The sequence below is a fragment of the Heterocephalus glaber genome, unplaced genomic scaffold (genome assembly GCF_053883595.1).
Source record: "Heterocephalus glaber isolate CG9 unplaced genomic scaffold, H.glaber_assembly_v1.0 deba00001449, whole genome shotgun sequence".
NCBI lineage: Eukaryota > Metazoa > Chordata > Mammalia > Rodentia > Bathyergidae > Heterocephalus > Heterocephalus glaber.
The window spans coordinates 463,574-487,591 of NW_028258300.1; the positions used below are offsets into that span (position 1 = coordinate 463,574).

The following is a 24,018-nucleotide window of genomic DNA, read 5'->3' on the forward strand; positions in this document are numbered from 1 at the left end:
ACTCTCAACCATGAAGAGGCAAGACCAAGTGTTCTAGGAGCAAGCAGGAGGTGGCTGGACCCACCAGGACTTTGTTTCCTTATGTATAAAAACTCTGGGCTTTACAGAACTTTGTTTTCTTTCTTTTTTCTTTTTGTAGTACTATGGACTGTACCTAGGGCCTCCACATGCTAGGCAAGTGCTATACCACTGAGCTACACCCCCCCCCCTTTGCATTTATTTTATTTTGAGATAAGGTTTCTCCAAGTTGCCTAAGTTGGCCTAGAACATCGCTTCTCGGCCTTTTGGCTAAGATCAAGTGTAGTTGGCCTAGAACTTGTGATTCTCCTACCTTAGCCTCCAGAGTTGCTGGGATTACAGGTGTGCACCACAACACCTAGCTTTCCAGGACTCTTGTAAAGAACAAACGTGATTGCCAGTGAGCTCAGATACCTTCTCCATGAAGCCCTCTGGGCCTCCCCTCACCGGGCCTCTGTTCCCCAAGTTGGAAAGTAGGCAGGGAAGGCCTAGGTCATCTCAAGACCCATATATTGGGGCTCATGGGACCACACAGTCTCCACCTAAGCCCCCTTAGATGCTAGTGGGGACACTTACAGGAGGTGTCATGACAGAGAAGTGCAGCTCAGCAGCTGTCACTCAAGAGTCTCAGAGACAGGCAGACCTGGCCGTGTATTTTGTTGGTCATCTCTTTCCAGGCATCTTTCATCAAGCCATTTGTCACAAGACCCCAAATGAATTGGGGATGCCCCAGCTCACCACCCTCCCACCAGCCAACTCTCAACAAAAAGGCACATTACGTCCAGTTCCCCACTTCCCTCCCCTCCAACACCAGGATTCCAGCTTGGGCTGCCTCTTTCTCCTGTCTGTGAAGTGAACCCCTTCTCATCTTGGAGGCCTGAAGCACTGACCCCATATGTGCCCAGCTCACAGTGCCACAGGTAGACGGGTCCTGGTAGCTAGCACTAGCCCCAGGAGGGTGAGCAAGGTGAGTATGAAACTCCTGTCTCCTCCCTGGCCCCTATAAACCACCGTGGGCTCTGAGTAGACAGTGTACAAGTGTGAAAGAACCCGACCTTGGCTATGACACCAGCCCCTGAAGGCCAGACGCACTATAGCCCACCAGCTGGGACAGCTGAGTTGTGGCCTGGGTGGCCCAGGCTTCCTGAGGTGTGGCGCACACCCTGAGGCCCAGCTTTTCAGCTCCTGGGCAGGCGAGGTGCTTCTTGGGCACTGGATGGGCCCCCGGGCAGGCGAAGTAATGAAGTAGAGGTATCAGGAAATAGGATTATGCTCTCAGCCTCTGCTGCAGATTTCTACACAGCAAGAGCAGAACACAGAACAACTGGCCAGGAGAGCCAGAGGCCAGGGCGCCTGCAGGTGTGGGTGTAAGTGTGTGCACATGCGTGTTTGTGGACACACACTTGCATGCATGTATACACACGCACCTCTCTGTTCCCAGAAATCTTAGTCTCAGTCCCAGCCAAAACACTGGCAGTGTTACAGAGGGCCTTGACTTTAGCCTAAGCCTCCCCTGGGGACTCACAGTAGCGGGCCAGAAGCCTGCGAGGACCCAGCAGTGCAGGCAGCTCCAGGAGAAGGCCCTGGAGTACCCTCAGGAAGGACACCAGGGAAAGCCCTATGCTAGGCATCATGCCCCCGCCTGTCATCTGGCCACCTGCAGGAGGGACACAGGGCACATGCAAGTGGAACAGAAGGCTGGCCAAGCCTGCTCTGACCTGTGGCCACTAAAGCACATCTAACACACATCTAACACCCCAGTGCAGGGGACAGGGTGCCTGGAGAGAACAAAGTGCCCTGCCGAGGTCCCAGAGACTGGGAGCTGTGCTGTGGGCTAGGGCAGGCAAGGCACACAGCAGCGGACTCACCATGCACTTGTTGGGCTTCTCACCCGAGTGCACCCTCATGTGGATGAGCAGCTTGTAGCGGGCATTGAAGGGCTTGTAGCGGCGCACACATCCGGCCCAGAAGCAGGTGAAGTCCTCGCCCTTGCGCTGGTCTATGTGGCTCTTCTCAATGTGCCGCACCAGCTCCTCCTGTTGCTCGTATGCTGCACAGCAGTCCACCCAGCGGCATGCCTGCCGCCCAGCCACCAGCCTGCCCGCCAGGCCCAGCCCCAGACCTGCCAGACCCAGGCCAGCTGGCAACTGAGGCAGGGGGTAGGGGGGTGGCAGGCCCTGCTGGTGAGTCCCAAAGAGCTCTGAGAATTCGTCCGAAGGCTCCTGCTTCAGGAAGCCCGTCTTCTGGCACTCTTCCAGCTGCATGCTGCCCTCCTGGCTCTCAGTGGGCACAGGGCCGTGCCGGGACTGCTTAGGAGGGCCCCCGACATCTCCCGGCAGAGGGGGGCTCTGGAGTCCATTTACACAGGAGACTAGAGCCGTCTGGGAGGAGTGGATGATAGGGGTGACATCGGAGGAGCCACAAGGTGAGGAGGAGGCTGAGGAGACAGGAGGCAGGCCCAAGAGGCAGCAGCGCTTCAGGCTGCCCTCGGGCAGGTGGGCTTCAGGCTGGGGGCCCAGGCCTGGGCTAGGCTCGCTGCCCAGAAGGTAGCAGGAAGGGGCAGGGTTGGCAAGGCCTCGGCCTGGGAGGTCCAGCGCTGTGTGCAGGCCTGTGGCTGGCGGGGCGCGGCAGTGGGTTGACAGGGGAGTGTGGGCTTCGGCCATGGCCTGGTAGTCGGGCAGGGACTCCTGCTTGATGTGCTGTGTGGCTGGCAGGCTGCCATTCACATAGGCGGCCTGGGGCCTGGGTGACCTGGAAGACAGCGGCCAGAAAAGTCATGAGAGGGGAGCACAGCAGCTGGCAGGGAAGCTGAGGGGCAAGGGATTAAGAAGTCCAGAGGAGGAGAGGGAGACTGAGACCAGCAAGCAGAGGAAGGGAGGATTGGTCAGTTGAGAGAAGAGGTTGGTTGTCTGAGAGCAGGGAAGAGTGTGAGAAGGGAAAGAGGGAGAGAGAGAATGAGAGCGACTGAGGCAGGAGGTGTGACAGGTTAAGGCTGGACTCCAGGAAGTATGGCTCTTTTTTGCCAAAACCCAGCCTGGCTTCCAGCCCTGGGGCCACCCCACCCCCAGGGCTTCCCAGTGTCCCTCCCTGCCCTGACCTTGTGAGTGCTACAGGAGGAAGCCTTGGGCTGGTGTTCTGAGGAACACCCAGTTCCTACGGGATTTTAATTCCAAGTATGTCCCCTACATCTTTAATTTCTATAATCTTTCTTAGCTTCTGAAGATACTAACTGTATGAGGTTTTGTCCCAAGCAGTCTGTCTTTTCCACTCCCCACATCAGCGTTAGGGTTCTGAGGCACAGCCATGGCGAGAGGGCGCCTTAGCCCTAACTGAGGGAACGCTTGGGCTGGGCACAGCCAGGAATTTCAGGCCCAAACACCATGACTGAGAGAAACTACAACTCTGAAGAAAAGTCGGAGTAGCCCAGGCAGGGCACAGGTGGGAGGCAGGAGACCAGGTCTGAGGCCAGGTGCAGCTCTGTCCCAGCTGTGAACTCAGGCAGGTTCCAGGCCTCTCTCCTCAGTGATAGCAAAGTGACCCAGTGACCCCCTCAGAGAGCCAGGCTGTTTTAGGTGGCAGAGCTGGGTTTCCTATGGTGGCTGTCTTCACCATGCAAGTGGCACACAGTTTCCTAGGGAGCCTCTCCCAAAGGCGGGACATCCTCCCTGCCCACTTCACAGAGGACCATGTTCGGAGGGACGAGGGGATTCTCAGACTGGGGTGCCCACCATGGAGGGGAGGCAGGTAAGGTACAGGCAGAGACGCCCAGGCCTGCCTGTTACCAGAGCACTCCAAGAAGAGGAAAGGAGAGACCAGGAAGGTGAAGTGGGCAGAGAATCTCCATGGCTGGGTGGCACCACAGGAGACCTGGCTTTGTGCCCAAGGTCTGACTAGGATCCCATGTGACCTTCCCCTCCCTGAGCCTCAGTTTCCCACCTGTGAAACAAGGACCAAGAACACAGAACTTAGAGGGTGGTGGCCAGGATCAAGAGTCAGCCCTCTGGGAAGGAGACAGCAGGGCTCATGGTGCTGTTATTACCCCGCTACACCAAGGCTTCCGGGGGCTCCATGCAGCGAGAGCTGTGGGGTCACTGTTGGTCTCTCTGTTCCCCAAGATGGTCCTGGGGCTCCTGCCCCTGCAGGTGCAGCATTCCCAGCACCACCACAGGAGGAGGGGAAGGGAGAGAAGCATCCACCAGAGAGCCCAAGCCCAAAGAGCTGGGAGAGGAGCCAAGAGGGCCCATCGCCACCCAGTGGCTTCTGGGGCAGCACATGGCATGGGGGGAAGCCCTCTGTACCCAGTGAGCAGTGCAGGTTGGCCACTGTGTGATCTCTGAGCTGGCCTTTCCTCCCCGGCCTAGCTGACTCTTCCTCTTCTGAGATGACTTTGCAAGAAGCCACCTCAAGCCGGGCGTGGTGGTGCACATATGTAATCCCAGCATTTGGGAAGCTGAGGCAGGAGGATCGCCACCAGCCTGGACTACATAGTGAGTTCAAGGCCAGCCTGAACAACATAGCAAGACCCTCTCTAAAAAAAACACCTCAGCTTGTGCAATGGGGACATGAACCTTAACAAAACAATCTTTGTGTCTCTCACAAGACCCTGGCAAGGCAGGAAGGTCTAGAGCGGGCATCTTTGTGTCACTAAGCCCGTCCCAGCCTCCTGGACCTCAGTTTCCCTGTGTTTCCCATGAGCCAGGCAGGTCCTTGTCCTCTGGGGAGTGTCCACAGGAAACTGAGCTGTGTGAACAGGGACGTACCTGTGAGGGGGGGGGAGATGCAGCAGCCTCTCGCAGGCAGGGGTGTGGCCCCGGGGTGGTGGGGTTCCCACAGGGAGAAACAGGCCGGGGCCCTCAGCAAGGTCCAGGTCCAGCAGGCCCTTTTCCGACCCGGGGGTGCAGTGGCCGTAGCTCCCGTTCACTAGGCAGGGACAACAGGGAGAGAAGAGGCAAGTGAGTGGCGACAGAGCACCTGGAGCCATGCCAGGCACCATGACACCTTGTTTACTTCCACACCCCCTCAGCAGGATCAGTAGTAAAACAGCCAATTCTCAGGTGCAGATGTTAAGCTCTAGGGGTTAAATAAGCATCACACAAACATCAGGTGCCTACTGTGCGCCAGGCAGGATTCTAGGAGCAGGAAATGCTGAAGAACAAGACAAACTCCTGGTGTCCTGGAGTCCGTGGTCTATTGTCCCCAAGCCACATTTCAGTTGCTCAGGTGCTCACCAGCGATGGGGCTGGCACACCCAGCCACTGAGGAGAAGCCCAGGCTGGAGCAGCTGCTGTCCCCGCTGCTAAGGCCCCACCTATGCTGCTTCCCAAGGCTTCTACACCGGATAAAGACAGCACGTCATTATTCACCCACTATGTCCCCAACGGGTCTCTCACCCTAATGATCATGCGCCCCACCTCGCCTACCTGACCAGGGGTTTCTAGGGAGGCTGAGGAAGTAGATGTGAAAGACCTTGAGAAACTACATGAAATGTAACAAAATGCCAGGCACAGTTGTTAGAAGCTCCTTTCCTTTCTGGACCTGTTTCCCACCAAACAGATGTGGACAACTGATCTAGAAATTATATTCTTGGGCTTTCTGCCCTGTCACCTCTGGGGAGTAATAAAAGAAGGAAAAGGCACAGGATTTGGGGCCACTGGACCCAGAGTGGGTGTGAGGCCACTCTGTCCAGAACCCACTCTGCAACTCCGGTGAATCCCTGCGTGTGGCGAACCCTCTGCTCCCCAAGGTAAAATGCAACAGTCACAGCGGTTCTGGCACAGTGCTGGCACCTACAGGTGTGCCTCTGGAAGAGGTTCGATGGTTAAACCACTCTGAAACCTATAAAGTGCCTTACAGATCTAACAAAATGTTATTGATGGGCCCAAGTATTGTTCAGGTCCTGTCAGTGCTAAGCAAGATTATGTATCAGGATGAGAAAAAAGCTGGGACTAGAGCATAGCCAACCCCTAAACCAAGATCAAGGCAGCAACAAGAGCACACCATGTGTGGATCAGATGTGAAGGCCACTGGCCTGTTTGGGCCCCCACTGCCCTCTGAGGAAGGGGTGAGTGTTCCTACATCCATCTGACAGAGAAGAAAGCAGAGGCTCAGGGAAGCTACATTACCCACACAAGAACGCACAGCTAGTATGCATTTAAGCTGGGTTTCTGGCCCAGTCTCTCCACATTCAAGCTGCTGTGTAATAAGAAGTGGGCTTCTAGACAGCCCAGCGTGGGGGTCCATCTCCCCCAACCCCAATTCCAGCCCTCCCAGGGCAGAGTCCCTTCAGTATGTGGCTATCCCCCTGTGCTGAGGCCCGGCACTTTACAGTGTGCAGTGATAGTCACAGTGCCTGGCTGTCGAGCTCCGGGCAGTTGAGGGGCTCCCATGAGCCTCCGCTCCATGCAGCCTCCAGGCCCCAGCCCCAGCCCCAGGGCTCAAGGAACACTTGCCCTGCGGCCTGGGCCGGCTGCTTGGCCAACCCCTCACTGGCTTATTTTTTAATAACTTGGTTGTTTTTTAATTATAAAGAAATCCCTGGTAACAAATGTGGATGGGCTAAGTTAAGGAGAGCAGTATGCAGCTCGTTTAACTCTGTCTCTGCTTGGCTGTCCTCGCCTTCTCCAAATCATTTCTGCATGCGGTTTTATTGTTCCATGGAGGCAAACCCTGGGACTGGGCCTCAGAAAACTGGATAATTTTATGACCATTAATAGCATTTGGAGCAAAGAGTGCTTAATCATCACACAGGGCTGTTTCGCAGGGGTCTTTGCCGGGGTGGGGGGGGTCCGAGCTTCCTTTGAGGACTGGGTCATTTATGCCTCCTTCACCCAGGGGGTCGTGTGCAATGATGGAAGGTGCAGAGGCTGGCACTTATCAAGCCCTCCCAGTGTCCATCCTGGAGACAGGCTCAGTACAGCCCTTTTCCAGGTGACAAAACCGTGGTTTTGTTTTTTGGGGTTCTTTTTTGTATATCCTTTTATTGGTACATTTTAGGTGTACAACATAATGACATTCATCATTGGAGATATGCACCTTTACATACTCTCTTGGTTCTTATTTTTCCCCTTCCCCTGCCCTCCCTTCAACCCTTCATTCCTCCCTATTTACAAAGACTTTGTTTCCATTTTTCCATTTTCTCCTATTAATTCCATTCCCTTCTTTCCTTTCCCCTACCCCTCCCACTTCCCCCTCTCCTTTGCCCCTTTTCTTCCTATTTCACGTTATCTATTATAACTTTTAGTCCTTATTTACACTTTCAGTATCTCACACTAGAGAAACTATTTGGTATTTACACATGTGTGTCCTGTTTATTTCACTTAAGAGTATCGCCTCAATGTGCATCCATTTAGCAATAAATGTCTCTAATTTCTCATTTTTGATGGCTGAGTAGTACTCCATTTTATTTAAAAACCACATTTTCTTGATCTAGTCTCCAGTTGATGGGCATTTGGGCTGTTTCCAAGTTTTAGCTATCACAAACTATGCTACTATGAAAATGGGTGCACATATATCGCTGTGGTATGATTCTTTTAATTCTTTGGGGAAGATACCCAGCAGGGGAATAGCTGGGTCAAATGGGACCTCTAGTCCTAGTTCTTTGAGGTAGCTCGATACTGATTTCCACAGTGGTTGCACCAGTCTACACTTCCACCAGCAGTGGAGCAGGGTTCCTCTTTCTCCACAGCCCCGCCAGCATTTGTTGTTGGTTGATTTCATGATGGCAGCCATTCTTTCTGGAGTGAGGTGGAATCTCAGCGTTGTGAGAAACCCATGGTTTTGAGAGACTACATGCTTCTGACTCGGCTCGAGAGTCCCTAAGAGACCAGGACACAATCCAAACCCAGATCTCTCAGACTTCAAGGCCCAAGCGCTCTCCTGCTGCCTCTCCGTCTACTGGTGAATAACCACAGACCCCGGAACAAGCATCCCCAACTGGGCCCCCAAGGAGGATCAGAGAGGTTAAGTGGTTTCCCAAAGTCACACAGGGAGTAACTGGCTGAGCTGAGATCAAACCCATCAACTCTGTGAGACGCAAGAATCATTATCAACAAACTGGTCTGCTAGCTGCCTCTGCACTAGAAACAAGAAGAGGTTTTCAAACTATTAACAACTTTGGGACAGAGCCTGCTGGGTCACAGCTGGACACTGGCTGGTGCTCCAAGCCCAGTGGAGCCCTTTTCTCCTATTCCCTGACAGTACCTGGAGAAAGTTTTGACTGCCCATCCTCTCCAAGGACTCTGAGCACCGCAGCCAGCAAGTGGCCACCCAGGGTCAACAGCAATTGCTGGCAGAGTCGGAGCCCACACTGAGGTCTCCCAAAGCCCATGCCAGACTCTGCCCCAGGCCACCTGCTTTCTCAAAGGCTGAACATTAAACCAGAGGCTGTGTGTGTGTCCCAGAGATGCTGCTGCCACTGGAAAGATGTGTGTACTGCCCACATGGGTCAAGTCTGCCAGGAAAGATGTGGGCACTGTCTATTGCCTGATACCACACGACCCCAACAGGGAGGTCCCCTTCTATTCACACTCCATCTCTGGGGAGAGGGGATGGGGCCCTGCCTGGGGAGTGAAAAGTGCACACTGTCTGCCTTGCTGTCCTGAGGCAAGAGAGGGGTGCCACAGGGCCAGGAGTGGACCTAGGATCCAGCCTTCCCCATGCAAACTGAACCTCTTTGGGAAGGCTGGAGAGTGATGGGGTCCTGTGTTCATATTTATGAATTGGTGAGGAATCCTACAGTGTCAGGGCTGGAACTATCTATTTCATTAATAGATAAAGCAACTGAGACTTAGGGAAGAACTTCCCTTAGTCACACAGCAAATCCCAAGCAGACCCAGGACTGGCACTTCTGAAATTCAGTAAGAATTTGGCCTCATTTTCTCATCAAGTCTTAGTTTTCTCATTTCATAAGGTCACGGTGATAAATGGGATCACAAATCTAACCCATTTGGCCTGACACCTTCCTTGCAGTAAGCACAAGAACAGTACTGATTATATGAATTATTTCTTAAACTTCTCTCAGCTCTCAGCAGGGAGGCAGGGCTCTGTTTGAGAAGTGCTCTACCCCCCCACCCCATAGGTCAGATCTGAATGACAATAGGGCCAGACTCAGAAGGACAAACCCTCAGCACTTGGCAGTCAAACGTAGAACCAGGCAGCCAAGGGAGGTCACAGTCAGCCAATCTGAAGCAAACAGATGCGGCTACACACCAGAGAGCTTTGCAAATTATCGTAATGACTTGGCTATAAAATGGCACCACATATAAGGTGACTCCCCACAAGAATTTTAATTTATGCTGAAACCTGCCAAGTCTGCACGAGAGTGGACAAAGATTCATTCAGCCTTTCGGGCCCAGGCATGTCTCCTTGCAGCCTCAGGGGCAGCAAGCAGCTGGGGCCAGGATGGCTTTCACTATGACCCACGGTGTCTTGTTTACCAGCAAGCAGGCCTTTAGTGCCTACCAGGTACCAGGCTGGGGACAGCGTATCACACTTTACAGTTTACAAAAAATGGTCACAGCCATCACCCATGAACTTCATTACAACTCTCAGGAGTTGGCTGGGCAGGCTCAGGCAGCAGGCAGAGCTCAAGCTTGGCTGGCTCAGCATCTCATTTTCTGTAAAAGGCAAGACAGTCAGTAAGTTAGGCCTCCTGGGCCTACCAGTCCCGGCCACAACTGCTCCAGTCTGCTGTGGTACTGTGAAACATAGCCATAAACAATACGGAAGCAAGAGCATGGGGCTGTGCTCTAATAAAACTTTATTTAAAAAACAGATCCCTGGTTCTTGGGCTATTGATCTGCCAACCCCTGAACTTGTGTGGCAGTTAGAGAGACAGGGATTCAGAATCTGAAACAATCACGCCTTCCTGCATCTATAAAACATGGGGGAGTTGATGGTGTGAAAATGAAATAATGTAACAAGGCTAACTCTAGTGGGTATTCAGTAAGGGGAACTGCCACCAGCCTGGCTCTGGGGACCAAGAGCCTGGGCTCAGCTGTCCATCTGCGTGCTACCTGCACTCCCATGATGCTTTGCTCCCTATAGCCTCGCCATCCACTCAGGCCCAACCCTCCTGCAACCCCTGGGCCCTCAGAGCCCAGCAGAAGCACACATCCTCCTGGACTGCTCCCTGTTCTCCCACTTCCCTGAACTCCCCTCCCATATGGCCCCCAGCAGTCTCAGTGGACAGGGCCATAGAAAGTGCCCCTCTGCACCCCAGCCCAGGCTTGAGACTTGGCATGTGTCACCTCCATCACTGTAGAGTTGGCTGCTAATACCTGTACTGCTGCATGAGAGCTTTAAGGACAAAGTCCCGCCTCTTCCGCAGGTCTGTGAAAGCCCCAGAGCTGCCGAATGTCAATGTGTCCCTAGATGTGATTGTGCCCAACCTACTTCACTCACAGAAGAGAAAATCCAGGCCCAGGGTGACGAAAGGGCTTGTCCCAGCCTCACACCACAGGTAGGTTCTCTAGACCTGGACCCCATTAGGGACAACCCCCTCCCACTCAGCACAGTCAGGGCCACAGCGGATGGCTGGAAACACTGAGAAGGTGGCTGGCTGGGTCGACTGTCCCAAACACGCTTTCATGCCTACTCTATGCCAGACACTGTGACTTAGGAGACCTGAATAAGCACTTGTCACACACACCTCTAGGTTGAAGCCCCAATCCACCATCAACTTTCTCACTATTTGACCCTAGATGAGTCATCTCACCCTTCTGAGCCTCAGTTTCTTCCTCAAAATGGGGCTAAGAATCTTAGCTGCAGAGAGTGGCTGTGAGGATTAAATGAGACAATATGCAGGGGACTGGCTGGCATGGTGCCTGGCACTGTTGGCACACTGTTGGCAGGTCTGTGTTTTGGACAGGACAGCAGACAAGGTCATAGCCTCCCTGAGGCAGGCCAGCTTCCCTGGCCAGTGACAGCCAGTGGGCACCAAAAGAAGGGCAGCCCAGGCCAACAGGGTCTTGCCTGCAGCCCTTGGCAGGAGGCTTAGCTCTGAGTCAGAAGGCTGGGTTAGGGCACAGCAGAGCTGGGCAGCAGGCCCTCTCAGAGGCCAAGATGAGATGCTGGAACCCGAGAGATGCTGGAACTGGCAGGAGGGCACCATGGAGGTCACAGAGCACAGTCACAGTGCTTCTGCTCCTGGGTCAGAAGAGTGAGTGGCACAGGCAGAGCCTGAGCTGCGTCTCCCTCCCAGCCCCTTTCTGCCTCACCAGCCTGCTTCGTCACCCCCTCTTTTCCCTCTTCATGAAACCTGAGGGCCTGGTGACCAGCAGGAACTACTCTCTGGCCAGCCCCACTCGCTTGCTTGGGCTGCCTTGAAGTATTCATGGCCATCGGGGGGCCTATAACCTGGGCAGGGCCTCCCGAGCAGCAGCTCCTGATGGCCAAGGCCTCACGCCGGGCTTACAGCCACCACCACCTCTTATCCCAGACTGCAAGAGCCCCATAAATTCTCCTTTTAAAGCTAAGCTAGAGTTACAGGGACCCAGCCAATAAAACCTGAGCAGGCTCACCTCAGGACAGTACAGCAAAGAATCGGAGCCAGCCCCCTGCTCCATCCAGCCAGGGCCAGGGAGTGGGCAGCCCAAGGCCATCACACATGTGGATGTAGGTGTCTAAGTACATGAACTCACAGAAGGGTCCACTCCCCAGGTGAGTTGGAGCCCTGTCCTCTCTCTCCTCTGCACCCCACAGCCTCCAGCTCCCTCCTTATGGACAGCTACCCCATGCTAGATGGAGAGGTGGCTTGGGCCTCTCTGTAGGCAATGGAGACTCCAGGCTGGTGGGGCCAAAGCAGAAGCCAAGGGAAGAGTTTCTCCTAGCAGAAGGAAATATTGCACCTATTTATCATATTTAAGTATCTCCCAGGGGTACCAAGGAGTGCCTTAGTAAATAAACCTTGACATCCCTTAAAATTCTCAGTTTTATTATACGAAGCAATCATGGCTCCAAAATTCAAGAGCTAGAATTTCTAAGCATCTCGGATTCTAAAACTCCTATTTCTTTCATTCTAAGATGATGCAATTTTATAAAGCTAAGTGTTCAATTACTATGGTTCTAAGAGTCAATGACAACATGGATCAGACATAAGGAGGCTCTCTGATTCAGAGGATGTAAAATTCCACACTCCTCTGCTCCCATGGCTGCCTTTTCCTAGTATACCCTGGGGTCTCCCAGGTCCCCTTTTTAGCCTGTGTCACCAGTAAGCACTGTGATGGTCACCAGAAATGATTTGCTTTTACCCAAGCTCAAAACAACCAGCGCAGTAATAGGATGACAAGAAATCTACAGGAAATGGCTTTTGAGAACTATAAAAACTTCTTGAAGACAAACACATTCTACCTGTGTGTTTTCAGTAAGTACAGAGCCATAAATGTTACTGTCAGGAATATATTTATGATTCATGGTTAGCCTTTTTTCTTAAACCTCCTCCCCTTAAATCAAGCTAATTACTGAACTCCTAACTAAAAGGAGTTGGTCCCCCCCTAACTGATGAGCTGTTCCTTCAAACTGCTGGGAAATACAGAAAGCCCAAGATGTAATTCCTGCCAGCTACAAGGTGCAGGTTGAGGGCAGCCTGGGAGGCAGAGGCAGTGACACCAGCACCTTACCCCTCCCTTCCTCTCAAGTTGAAGGGAAGGAGCAGGTTGTTCTGACCCTGGCAGGAGTTTTCTACTTCATCATGGTACAAAAGCAGTGACAGGCATTCAGTAGAAATCGTACGTGAATTGTGAATTTTTATCTTTTCCCAGGCAATTGATATGCAATAAGGCACCGACTCTTCATGCTGGCAGTGAGTCACAGCTTCTGGGATCACTAGGAAAACAGTGGACCATGGTCTCTGTTCCTAAGCTAGGATGCTCACTAGGTTAGGAACAATAAAAGCATTTTGGTAAGTTCAACTCATCATGGGTCAATCAGACTGTAACCTCAGCATGAGCCAAAGGGCATCTGTACCAGTGTCATGGAGGAAGATTTGAACACCCCCCCCACCAGGGTGCCACAACGAGATACAGCTCAGAGCAGGCAGTGGGAATGGTTCCTTGTCTCTCAGAGAGACTCAGAATTTCCACATGCCATGAAAAAATTATTTGTTCCACAGAGTGGCCAGGAAAGCTGGCAGAGCCTACTGGGGAGCTCATGGTTTTCAGCTTCCCCCCACCCTACCCTAGATCTGAATCCACCCTGGAAGCTTCATCCAAGAAACCTTCCCTGAGTAGCCTGTGCCCCCAGGGCTCCAGTCTGCACCCTCAACCCTCCAGGCACACAAGTGCTCTCAGGGTAGGGCTCTACCCTGGGGGGATTCCTAGTGGCCACAATGATTAGGAGTCACTGTTATTTAGTGGGAAGGCAGAGACACCACCAAGGGTATGTCGTCCTACACTAACTTTTTAATATCTTGCCAGATATTCAAAATACCCATAAACAAGCAACCTGGTCATCTAAGCCTAGAACATAGGTCCATTTTACACATAAACACAGTGGTCTTAACATATACTACAATTTTCCAGGCATAGAACCACCATATAAATTAGAGAGAGGCTGTACTGTGTTTTGTTTGGTAGTGGACCAAGGGTTGCTCACCATTTCAGAGAATCACGTCACCTCGGCCACTCTGCTTGTAATATTTGTGCAACTGCAGCCATGGGCTGAGTGATGCTGTGCACAGGTGTGAGTCCTCAGCAACTCTGCTCCGTCTTCTGGCACAGCAGTGCCTGAGTGTGTACATTATTTACCTCCCTTTTATTTCTTCTCTATAGTACAATTAAGACATTATAGGGAGGGCCGAGGATGTAGCTCAGTGGTTCTGCCACCTGCCTCGTAAACGCAAGGACTTGAGTTCGATCCCCGGTACCAAAAACAAAACGAAACAAGACATTATAGGAAGTTTTTCTAAATGATGGTGCAGAGGCATGGCACATCATGTATGAATTTCATGTCAGGAGTGTAAAGGAGGCAGAACAGAAAGGGCCCTGTTGGAGAAAGGCCTTGCAGCCAAGAACCCCTGACCCAGCCAGCTCTTCATTCTCCAGAGGAGGAAAGAGAGGTCTCTGTCAGGTTACAGAGCAAGCGTGGTGGGATCAGGACTTGGCTGGGGTGGGATCAGGACTTGGCTGGAGTGGGTCCAGCCCCTCCACAAAGAGATAGTCCGAGGGCAGCACTGTGTCTTAATTTCTCTGAAGCCCATGTCTGTTTACGGACTCAGTGAGAAGGTCTTGAACTCAGTGGGACCCACAGGAAGGCAAGCACAGAGTCCCACGCCTCCTGCCCTCCAAGGTAAAATGGCAGCACAGGCCCTTGCTGGAGGCACAGGGCAGGAATGTGCCAAGCTGGCTCCAGAGCCCTGGGAGAGGCAGGCCTGAGGAGTGGGTCCAGGCAGGCCCAGTGGCTGATCGCTGGGTGAGACCTGTGAGACCAAACACCTCCACACTCCTTCCCCACCCTAAAAGGCCTCTTTCTGCTGGTTTCCTAACTCAGCTCTTTCTCAACCTCAGCTCTGCCCGTTCCCCGCCTCCCCATCTCATCAACTCTGCTGCACTTCAAACTGCCATCTTCCACCTGGACAAGACTCCTCTCCTCCCTCTCCCACAGCCAGGGTGCTCTTTCCAAAGTGCAACACTCTAGCCATGTCTCTCCCTGCTCCTAACCTCTGTGGCTCCTACTACCCAGGAAAGGACTTCTGAGTGCCCCAGCCAGGCCAACAGGACCCTGCACCTGGCATCTCTTCCCTCAGTTCCAGCCCATCTCCTGCCAGTCTCCAGCACAGCCAGCTTCATGGTGCCCAGCTGCACACAGCTCCCTAAGCCTGCCCTGTTCTCCCGCCACCCACCTCTGTGCTATGCAGCCTGGGGCATACATCCTCTGAGCTCCCCTTGCTCTGTGTCAGTGCATGAAATGCCAGCTTGGAGAACAAATGAACAAAAGCGCAAGTGTGGCAACACACGTTACCACTCCCTGAGAGCCTTGAGGGAGACCGCGCCACTACGGCTGGGCAGACCTCACCAGGCAGATAGGCCAGATGCCCACAGCAGCCAGACCTGCCAAAGCTCCCCAGGACAACCAGGTTTGCGACTGTGTCTCAGATTCCCCTTTCAGCAGGCACGGGTCACATCAACCTCGCTGCAGAGATGAGGAAATTAGGTCTGGAAGGCCACGAAGGCCACACCAGGATGGGAGCCAGGCCCCTCTGGGGCAGCGCTCTTCCAGGATTCCCTGCTGCTCTCCTCCACAACACCGCCCCTCACATTCACACCTCACATTCAACCCCTGCTGAGGCCCGTGCTGGGGAGGGGCAGCTCAGAGACCTAGCATCTTTTCTCCAGCCGATCCTGATGTGGCTGTGTGCCACTCTAACGACAGCCCCGGTCAGAGGTGGATGGAAGAAGGAAGGAAGCCACCATTGCCCTGGGCCGGCCCGCCTTCTCCCAGCCTCCTGCTGCCCTATACATCGCTGAGCTGCGGCAGCTCACTGCCAGGCACAAGGACCCCGTCAGCAGCCTGGCCATGAATAAGCGCAGTGTTTGGGACCAGTCAACAAGCTGGATGTTGTTTCCTTTGGGCTCCACACATGGTAAACATCCTGTGGAGGACGCACCTCTAGGTGCGTTGCCAGCTTGCGCTTAACAGTGGGGCCAGCCTGCAAAGGCCCATTAATGTGGGAATAAACAAGGAGGGCTGGGGGCTAGAAGGTGGGGGTGACAGTGGCCCCACTTCAGAGACAAGAACATGAAGGAGGAGAAACCCTGGAGCCAGGCTGGAGGTAGAAGGGCTTCTGTTCTAGCGCTGATGTGGAACCACTTCCTGAGCCTCATGTTGCATCCAGACCTCAGTTTCCTCATCTGGAGGAACAAGAAAGGGCTGCACTGCTAGGCTGTGAATAAAAATAACCTGTGAATGAGCTGGCAGGACTTCAGCTATTTGAGAATAAGGACTACAACTGATCCATTTCAGCCCCGTGGCTAAGAGCATGGGCTTTAGAGACAGACAACCTGGCCTGGGATCTGAACTTTGCTACTCACCTGCCAGTTTGGTTTTGGCCAGGCAACCTAACCTTTCCGAGTCATCACTCCCTTATCTGCAAAATGCAGATCATATTTGTTGCTCAGGCTGTGAGGATCAAATGAGATAATGCTGCTGAGGCGCTGAGCTCAGGGCCTGGCGCTCGATCAATAAAGGGCTGTTATTTGTGTCTCATGTCGCCTAGCTGGGAGCAGGGTCTCAGGAACAAGCAGGTTAGCCAAGGCTGAGGAGTGGCCAGGTCTTTTGGGATCTCCCTTCTGGTCTAAAATGATCTTTGGATGCCGGACCAAGCACTCAGCCTGCCTGGCGCCCACGCAGGCTTCACAGTCCAGCCCTAGACACAAGCCCCAGGCCTGTGTGGGAGGCAGGCCAACCCTGAATGCTGATTCTCCAAGAGCCAGCTGGCCAAAAGTCAATGTGTCAAATGACCAATTCATCAAAAGCCAATTAGCCACAAATTGCTTCGCCAAATGGGTACATTCCCAAATTGTCCAAATAAACAGTTACACAAAACTTATTTATTTTAACCATTTATAAAGATGACAACAATTTATGTTATAAGAGACGGTTTTAGATTTAGTTAATAGGTTTTCATCTTGTGTTCATCGCAGCATTTTGAAAAGTATTAAACTGGGCAAAATCAAGGATCATGGCTTAGATGATTTAGTCTTCTTATTTAGCGTTATTTACTGTTCCACTTATTTCATTCGATTCAGTAACCAGATGTCAATGTTTCATATAGGAAACCCTAAAGTTTCACTGTGTAGTAGTAGTAGGCTGAATGGTGGCCCCTGAGAAACTATGATCATGCCAAATCCCTGGACCCTGTGAACATCACCTAAGAGGGCTTTTTAAATATAACGAAGTAAGGATTTTAAAATGAGATAATCCTGGATTATCCCACTGGGCCCTAAATCCAATCCTTAGGAGAAACATGGAAGAAAAGGTGGCAATGTGACCAGGAGCAAACACTGGGACCAGGAGCTGGAAGGGCAAACACCAGATTCTCCCTCAGAACTACTCGAGGGAGGGGGTCCCTGCTGATACCTTGATTTTGGACTCTTGGACCCCAGAACTATTAGAGAACAAATGTTTGTTTTAAATTTTCTATAGTTTTATATTACCATGTTTGTGGTCATTTGTAACAGCAGCCTCAGGAAAGTAACACACTTTTTAAAAAATCATTGTCTTATGCCATTTTCTGTCTTGCCAACTTTGATCCTTTGTGTGTGAGTGTATGCGTGTATGTGTGCCTGTGTGTGTGTGCACATGTGTGTGTTGCTATGGACTGAATCCAGGGAGTACTGAGCTACACCCCAGCCCCTTTTGATATATGGTCTCATTAAGTTGCCCAAGCTGGCCCTGAACTTGTGATCCTCCTGCCTCAACCTCCTCAGTAAGAGAATTACAAGAGGGAGCCACTAAGCCAGGCTCTTCCACTTTTTTAAAGGATTCTTTTGCTAATTTCTCAAGAAACTGATTAAGCTTAACTTTTTTTTCTAGCAACTGGGATACAGACTGGGATATACAAAGCTGGGATATAGACATGTGTGATACTGCTTTTTAGCTTATTACTATCCATTTTTAGGACTTTTTATGATTTGCAGCCAACTTTTTCATTAGTATGCAATTTCATACTAGTGGCTAATGTGTAATCAAATCTGATATCTGCTCTTTAAAAATATTAACAATTTGGGCCAGGGATTTAGCTCAGTGGCACTACACCTGCCCCGCAAGCGCAGGTCCTGAGTTTGTTCCCTGGTACCAAAAAAAAAAAAATTCAAAATTAGCAATATATTAAGTATATTAATATTAATACGTAAATGACCCAGTGTGGTTAACTCAGAATGTAGAGTTCTAAGTCAATACATATACTTCACTAAGTCAAAAGAATAAAGAAGAAAGAGCCATACAATCAGCTCAATAGATGCAGAGAGAACATATCCATTCATGATGAAAATTCTCACCACATCAGAAATAGTAAAGAATTTCCTCAATGTAATAAAGTATATAAATGACAAACTACAAGCTAACATCATGCTTTGTGGTGAAAGACCAGATGCTTTTCCCTGACTCTGGGAACCCAGCAAGGATGTCCACACTCAACCACCTGTATTCAACATTATCTCAGAGGTCCTACTAGTGCAACTGAACCAGAAAACAGGCACAAAGACGAGGAAAGAAGAAACAGAATTCCTTAACCTCCAATGATATGATCATTTACATGATAGGCCTAAAGAATATCCAGAAACAAAAGAAAGAAAGAAATTAGCTTAGCAATGGTGCAGGATACAGATCAACATATAAAAATTAATTGTAATTCTATATACTAGAGGAAATAATGGGCAAGCTGAATTTAAAAGCAATAGATACCATGTACTACAGCATCAAACACCATAAAATGCTTAGGAGTAAAATTAATGGAAGTTGTGTAAGACCTTCATACAGCAAAATATTAACTATTACTGAGAGAAAGTAACCAAGACTTAAATAAACAGAGAGAAATATCATGTTCACAGACAGAAATTTCAATACTGGAAGTTGTCAAATTTATTCAAATTGACCTATAAATATAATGCAACCTCAATCAAAATTCCAGCAGAATTTTTGGTAAAACCTGACAGGTTGATTCTAATACACATATGAAAATATTAAGGACCTAGACCAGAGTAAAACAATTTTGAAAATCACAAAGTTGTAACAGTCATACTGCCTGACTTCAAAACTTTCTATAAAGCTACAGTAATCAAGACAGTGTGATGCTGACATAAAAACTGGCATAAAGGTCAGTGGAAAAATGGAAAGCCTAAAAAGTCTACAAATAAATCTATACTTATATGGTTAGTATGATTTTTCATAAGGCACCAAGGCGAATCAAAGAGGTAAAGAAGGCTTTTCAACAAACAGTGCTAGAAAAACTGGCTGTGTGAAAGAGATGAACTGAACCCCTACCTCATGCCATACACAAAACTTAATTCACAGTGGATCAGTGACCTAAACTGAAAGCTAAAACCATGAAACTAGGAAAGAACACACTTTAGGACAGGTAACGTCTTCTCAGCTGAACACAAAAGGAAGTTTAATTTAAAAACTGATAAACTAGACTGAATCAAAAAGTAAAACCTTTGTTCTCTAAGATACTATTCAGAAAATGAAAAGACTCAGCAGAGAATGGGAGAAATATTCCCAATGCAGATATCTAACCAGACTTGCATCCAAGATCCATAAACAACTCTTACAACTTAGTAATGAGAGGATAAACAACCCAATTTTTTAAATGGACAAAATAGTTGAACAGACACTTCTCAAAAGAAGGCCCTACATGCGTGCCGATACGCATATGAGAAGGCACAAAGATGTTCTGCGTCTTCCGACGAGGGGGAAATCAGAATAAAACCAAGGGCAGTGGTAACATCAGCTTTTTGAATGCTCACAGCTGGGCACCCACAGAAGGGCCGGTGACCACTCTCACGAAGGGCATTATTGAAGGTAGCCATTTCCAAAGAGACAACAAAGCACAAGTCCAGGGCTGGCTGTTCCAGGCCTAACTGGCAAATGTTGACTTCACTGACTGCCACTGCCTTTTTTTGTTCCAAGCGGGAGAGAGTTGGGAAATAACTCTTCAAGGAGAAGACTCTTCAGCTAAATCCTGAATGGTTTTTTGCCAGAACCCAGATCAAGAAGTGCAGCAGAAGGGCTGGGGGTTTACCGCAGTGGTTCCGCTGCCTGCCTGACAAGTGCAAGGACCGAGTTGGATCCCCGGTACCAAAAAATATACACTGAAATGCTGAAAAAAGAAAAAAAAGAAGTGCAGCAGAAGCACAAGACCAGCTTCTACCCAGAGTCATGCACTTGCAAGATGTATGGGAGCTCTGAATATTTCAGTCCTGAGACCAGAAGGCCCAAGAAATAAGATTAGCAGGAAGAGGCTGGTTCCAGTCGGGCTCGGGGGCCACATCAGTAAACTTGGGCTTTGTCATGATGGAGTCAGATTCCATCACTTGGACCTGAAAGGACCAAATCCCAATAAGCAAACCATATTCCTTCATTCATTTTTCATTTATTCAAGGATTCATTCAACAAATAGTGACTGCATATCAACTGTTACCATTCTTGTCTCCCTGTCCTGGAGTGGCTCCCCCCAAACCCAGGCCTGGGATATGCAGCCACCGTGGACAGAGCTTCTATTATGTGCCAGGAGCTGAGCCAGATGCCAGCTAGCTTAATCCTCATGTTTTCTCCATCTAACAGATGAGAAAATGACAGGCTCAGAAAGGAGGCTGATTCAAATCCAGGCCTTTCGGACTCCCACACTCCCATCCCACTGGACTCATCCACCTGTGCAGAAACAGTGCCTGAGTGCAGGCTAAAGCTAGGCCCAGTGACCAGACACTGCCTCCAAAAAGCAGCTCACACTGGGCACTGGTGTGACTACCTCTTCCATCAGAGATGGCCCCGATTTGCCAGGCACTGAGTGGCCTGGGGGTACTGACGAGGTCTTAACTGCCTGGCTTCCCCGAGCTCCACAATGGCTGCACTATCCCTCTGCCTCCTGGCAGAAACGTGGAGCCCGGAGTGGGGAGTGCTCTGAGAATGGCAAGGGAGGGGACAGGGCTGGATGCCAAGGCTCCAGCCTCCTCTGCTCCAACCCCACACCTCTCTTTGGCATGACCGGACCCGGGCCAAATACCGAAGTTCCCATTACTGCAGCTAGTGGGGCCGTTAATCCAGTTACAGGCGAGTCAAATAAACAAACAGCAGACAGCCCATAACTTCCCCAGGGGGCTGCCACCCTGCCCTGCCCCACAAGGCCTGCCAAGTCTGTCCTCGACAGCCTGCAGCCTTCAGCTTTCCATGCTGCCCCCTCAACTGGCTCTACTGCAAACCCTCCTCTGTGGCCTGCACCAGCCTGCACCCAGGGCACCTGAGCTGGTTGGGAGGCTATCCCTGACCACCCCGAGGAATCACTCTGTCGGGTCCTAACATCCTCATAGCACTCAGCATTATACTTTGCTGACATCTTTGCTTTCTGCCTGCCAAGGGCAGGAGCTTGGTCTGTTCTGACCACCACCTACCTCCAAAAACTCTATGTGGCCCACAGCAGCCATTCCACAGGTATGTGCCATGAGCATGGGTCCTGGGAGGCCCAGCCTAAAAGACCGCTCTGTGCAACCTGTCAGACCACCCTTGTTCAGACCCCACGGTCCACGCCCTCATAATCTCTCTCCTTCCAGCTCAGTGGCAGGGCCGTGGCTCACATACGCCTGCATCCAGCACCTAACCAGCACCCAGGCACCATGAGGTTTAAAATATTTTCCCTGAATAAATAAGTGAATGCAAGTCACCCTCCCACCTGTGACTGTGCTCAGGCTTTGTAAACTGTAGAGTGCTCTGCACGTGTACATGTTCTCCAGGGCCTGCAGGAGCGAATCCTGCCTCTGTCCTAATTCTGGGTCCCACAGGCACTGCCACACACTAGAACTGTGCAGCTGCCACCCCAGTTAGCGTGAGCCCCCAACAGCTTGTCACCGGAATGGTCTGGGAGGCAGACGTTAACAGAACCAAAGAGTGCGACACTGGCAGCAGTGGAGGGGAGGAGCAAGCGGCCTGCACATGTAAGTAGCAGATGGCCAGCCAGGCCAATCGAGAGGTTTCTATTTCAGTGACAATTCATTTTAAGTAATTATCCCTCTCTCCTTTAAAGTCACCTAAGGCAGCCCTCATGGGCACCGAAGACCTCTTCCCTGGGCGAACTTTCAAGTTATTTGCACTTGTGGAGATGCGTAGAATTCAAAGCAGATGTGCCAAATTGAGCCTCCCGCTTGCCGCTCTGTCTCCAATTTTTTTTCCACCGACCCACTGTAAATGTTTTTAAAATGGGACCCCAGTACTAGACATGTCAAACCACTGAATTCAAGGTAGAGGGGGCTGCCAGCAAAGAAGACGGATGAAATTTAAAATCCCTTTCGACAGATTAACGAGAGACACTTTGAAGCCATAAATCATGCAGACAGTCGAGAAGACGCTAATAATGGATTTGGGTTTTGTTTGTATTTATTATCTCCAAGAGATAGCAGAATGCAGGGCCAGTGAGCCTGGCTGGAAATTCACTGGGGACTTCCTGAAGGTGAGTATCAACCGGAGAAGAGGTCAGGGAGGAGGGATGCAAGAATGAGCATTCACTATGTACCTGATGTGAGCTTGTGGGACTCTTCTGTGAGAGCCACAAGGCAACTGTGTGAAGAGGACAATACTGTGCCCATTTTATGGATAACGACTCCAACATGACTTCTTCCAAACCACACACCCTGGTCTCTTGACTCCAAAGTCCTCAGAAGGTTTGCCTCAAATAACCTTGACCTTCTCCACCCACATATTCTCCCATGGCCATGTAGGAGACACTCAGTGCTCTTTTTAATCAATTTTCCTGATGCTCTGGTGCCCTGAACACCAAGGTCACCTCTATCCAGGGCAGACAGATGTCAGGGCAGAGAGCTAATGTTAGGAGACACCTCGCTGATTCATTCCACGCATATTTTTGAGTGCCCACTCTGTACCAGCACTGTGGACAGACCATGTGTCAGACACAAGCTCCACATTCAGCCAACACCTGACTACCAGGCTCCTACCCTGCGGCTCAGAAGGAGAGGTGAGTTGGCCAGGATACACTGGGCCAAGCATGCAGCCTGCCCATGCTGCCCAGAGGATACCTCCGTCGTCAAGGCCCGTTTACCTGTCACCCAGCAATTGTAAGCTCAGTCTACTCTGTGCTGAGATCAGACTCAAAACACACCAGAGGATTCGAGGTGGAGACAGGCTGGATTTAATGTGTGCAGCTCAGATACAGGACCAGGGAACAACACTGTGCAAGGTCAGAAGGTGGTGAACAAGGAGACCTTCCGGCCAGAGGACAGAACCCTGGCTCTCCCTATTTTCGGGTCTCAATTACTTCCACTCAAAGCAATGGGTCCCAAACTCTCTGGTACATCAGAATCACCTGGGCCCCTCCTCAAAAGTTCAGGGCACATGGGCTGGGGAACTAACTTCTGCTGCTAGTGTGCTGTCCGGCCACTGCACACTTCAAAATAAAGCCTCATCTTCAGCCTGACACATTCAGGGACCAAAATTCATGCCAAATTCATGACCAAATTCATGCCCCCTCCACACACACACACAAACACAGACACAAGCACGCTGCACTTACTCAGACAGTTGGCCCAATGCTACACTTGTCATCCCTCAATAGGCCCTGAGTGTGCAACTCCACTCCCACCCCAGCCTTCCTGGAGCTGCCTCTCCTGAACTGCCCCTCTGCCCACTTCCTCCCAGTCTAGCTCAAGTGCTTCCTCCCTAATGCCACCACCTCCTCCTCAGCGCTTCACAGACCTGGGAATAAGCTCCACAGCACTTGGCCCACTGCAGCATCCCGCCCTGGGCTGTTCGTTCCTTGGGCTCCCAGCCTCCCCTGGCTCACAGGGGTGCTAGGGAATGAATGAGGCCCAAAATGAGCTTACAAAGAGCCTGGGCCCAAAGAGCAAGAAGGGGAAGGTGAGCACATCGTCAGGCACCTTGTTCTACCTTCCCAATCATGCTACAGCCACAGCGAGCTTGCTCCTCCTTTCTGGCCTGGGACTGGCTATTCCGTCCATCCCGTGCAGGCCAGTTCAGGGATGGCTGCTTCTTGTCTTGGGGATCATACTTCCTACAAGAACCCCTTGTCTTCTCTGGCTCTCTTCTACCCCCATTTACTGTATTTGTTCACTGTCTGCCCCCTTGAATACAAGCTCCACAAGGACAGGGACTCTCTTCACACTCAATAAACACTTGAGAAATCAGTATATTTTGCAAAGCTGGAACCCTTCTGGATCATTTCTGCCACATGGGCCTCTAGAAAGCCATCCTAACCATGCCATGTGTGCACTTTGGGTTTTCCTTTCTGAAAGATACCTATGGCTGGCTGTACATGTTCATTTG

General features: G+C 50.9%; 1 protein-coding gene across 1 annotated transcript in view; it reads right to left on the bottom strand.

The window, feature by feature from the left end:
* The window catches only part of Glis1 (GLIS family zinc finger 1), a 196,824-nt gene that overhangs the window by 82,815 nt on the left and 89,991 nt on the right, over window positions 1-24,018 (bottom strand). Inside the window, exons 2-3 of the mRNA XM_087214703.1 lie at window positions 4,779-4,938; window positions 1,887-2,769 (exon numbers count right to left, since the gene is read on the bottom strand). Of these exons, the coding sequence (XP_087070829.1) occupies window positions 1,887-2,769; window positions 4,779-4,938 (1,043 nt within the window). The remainder of the gene's footprint in view (window positions 1-1,886; window positions 2,770-4,778; window positions 4,939-24,018) is intronic.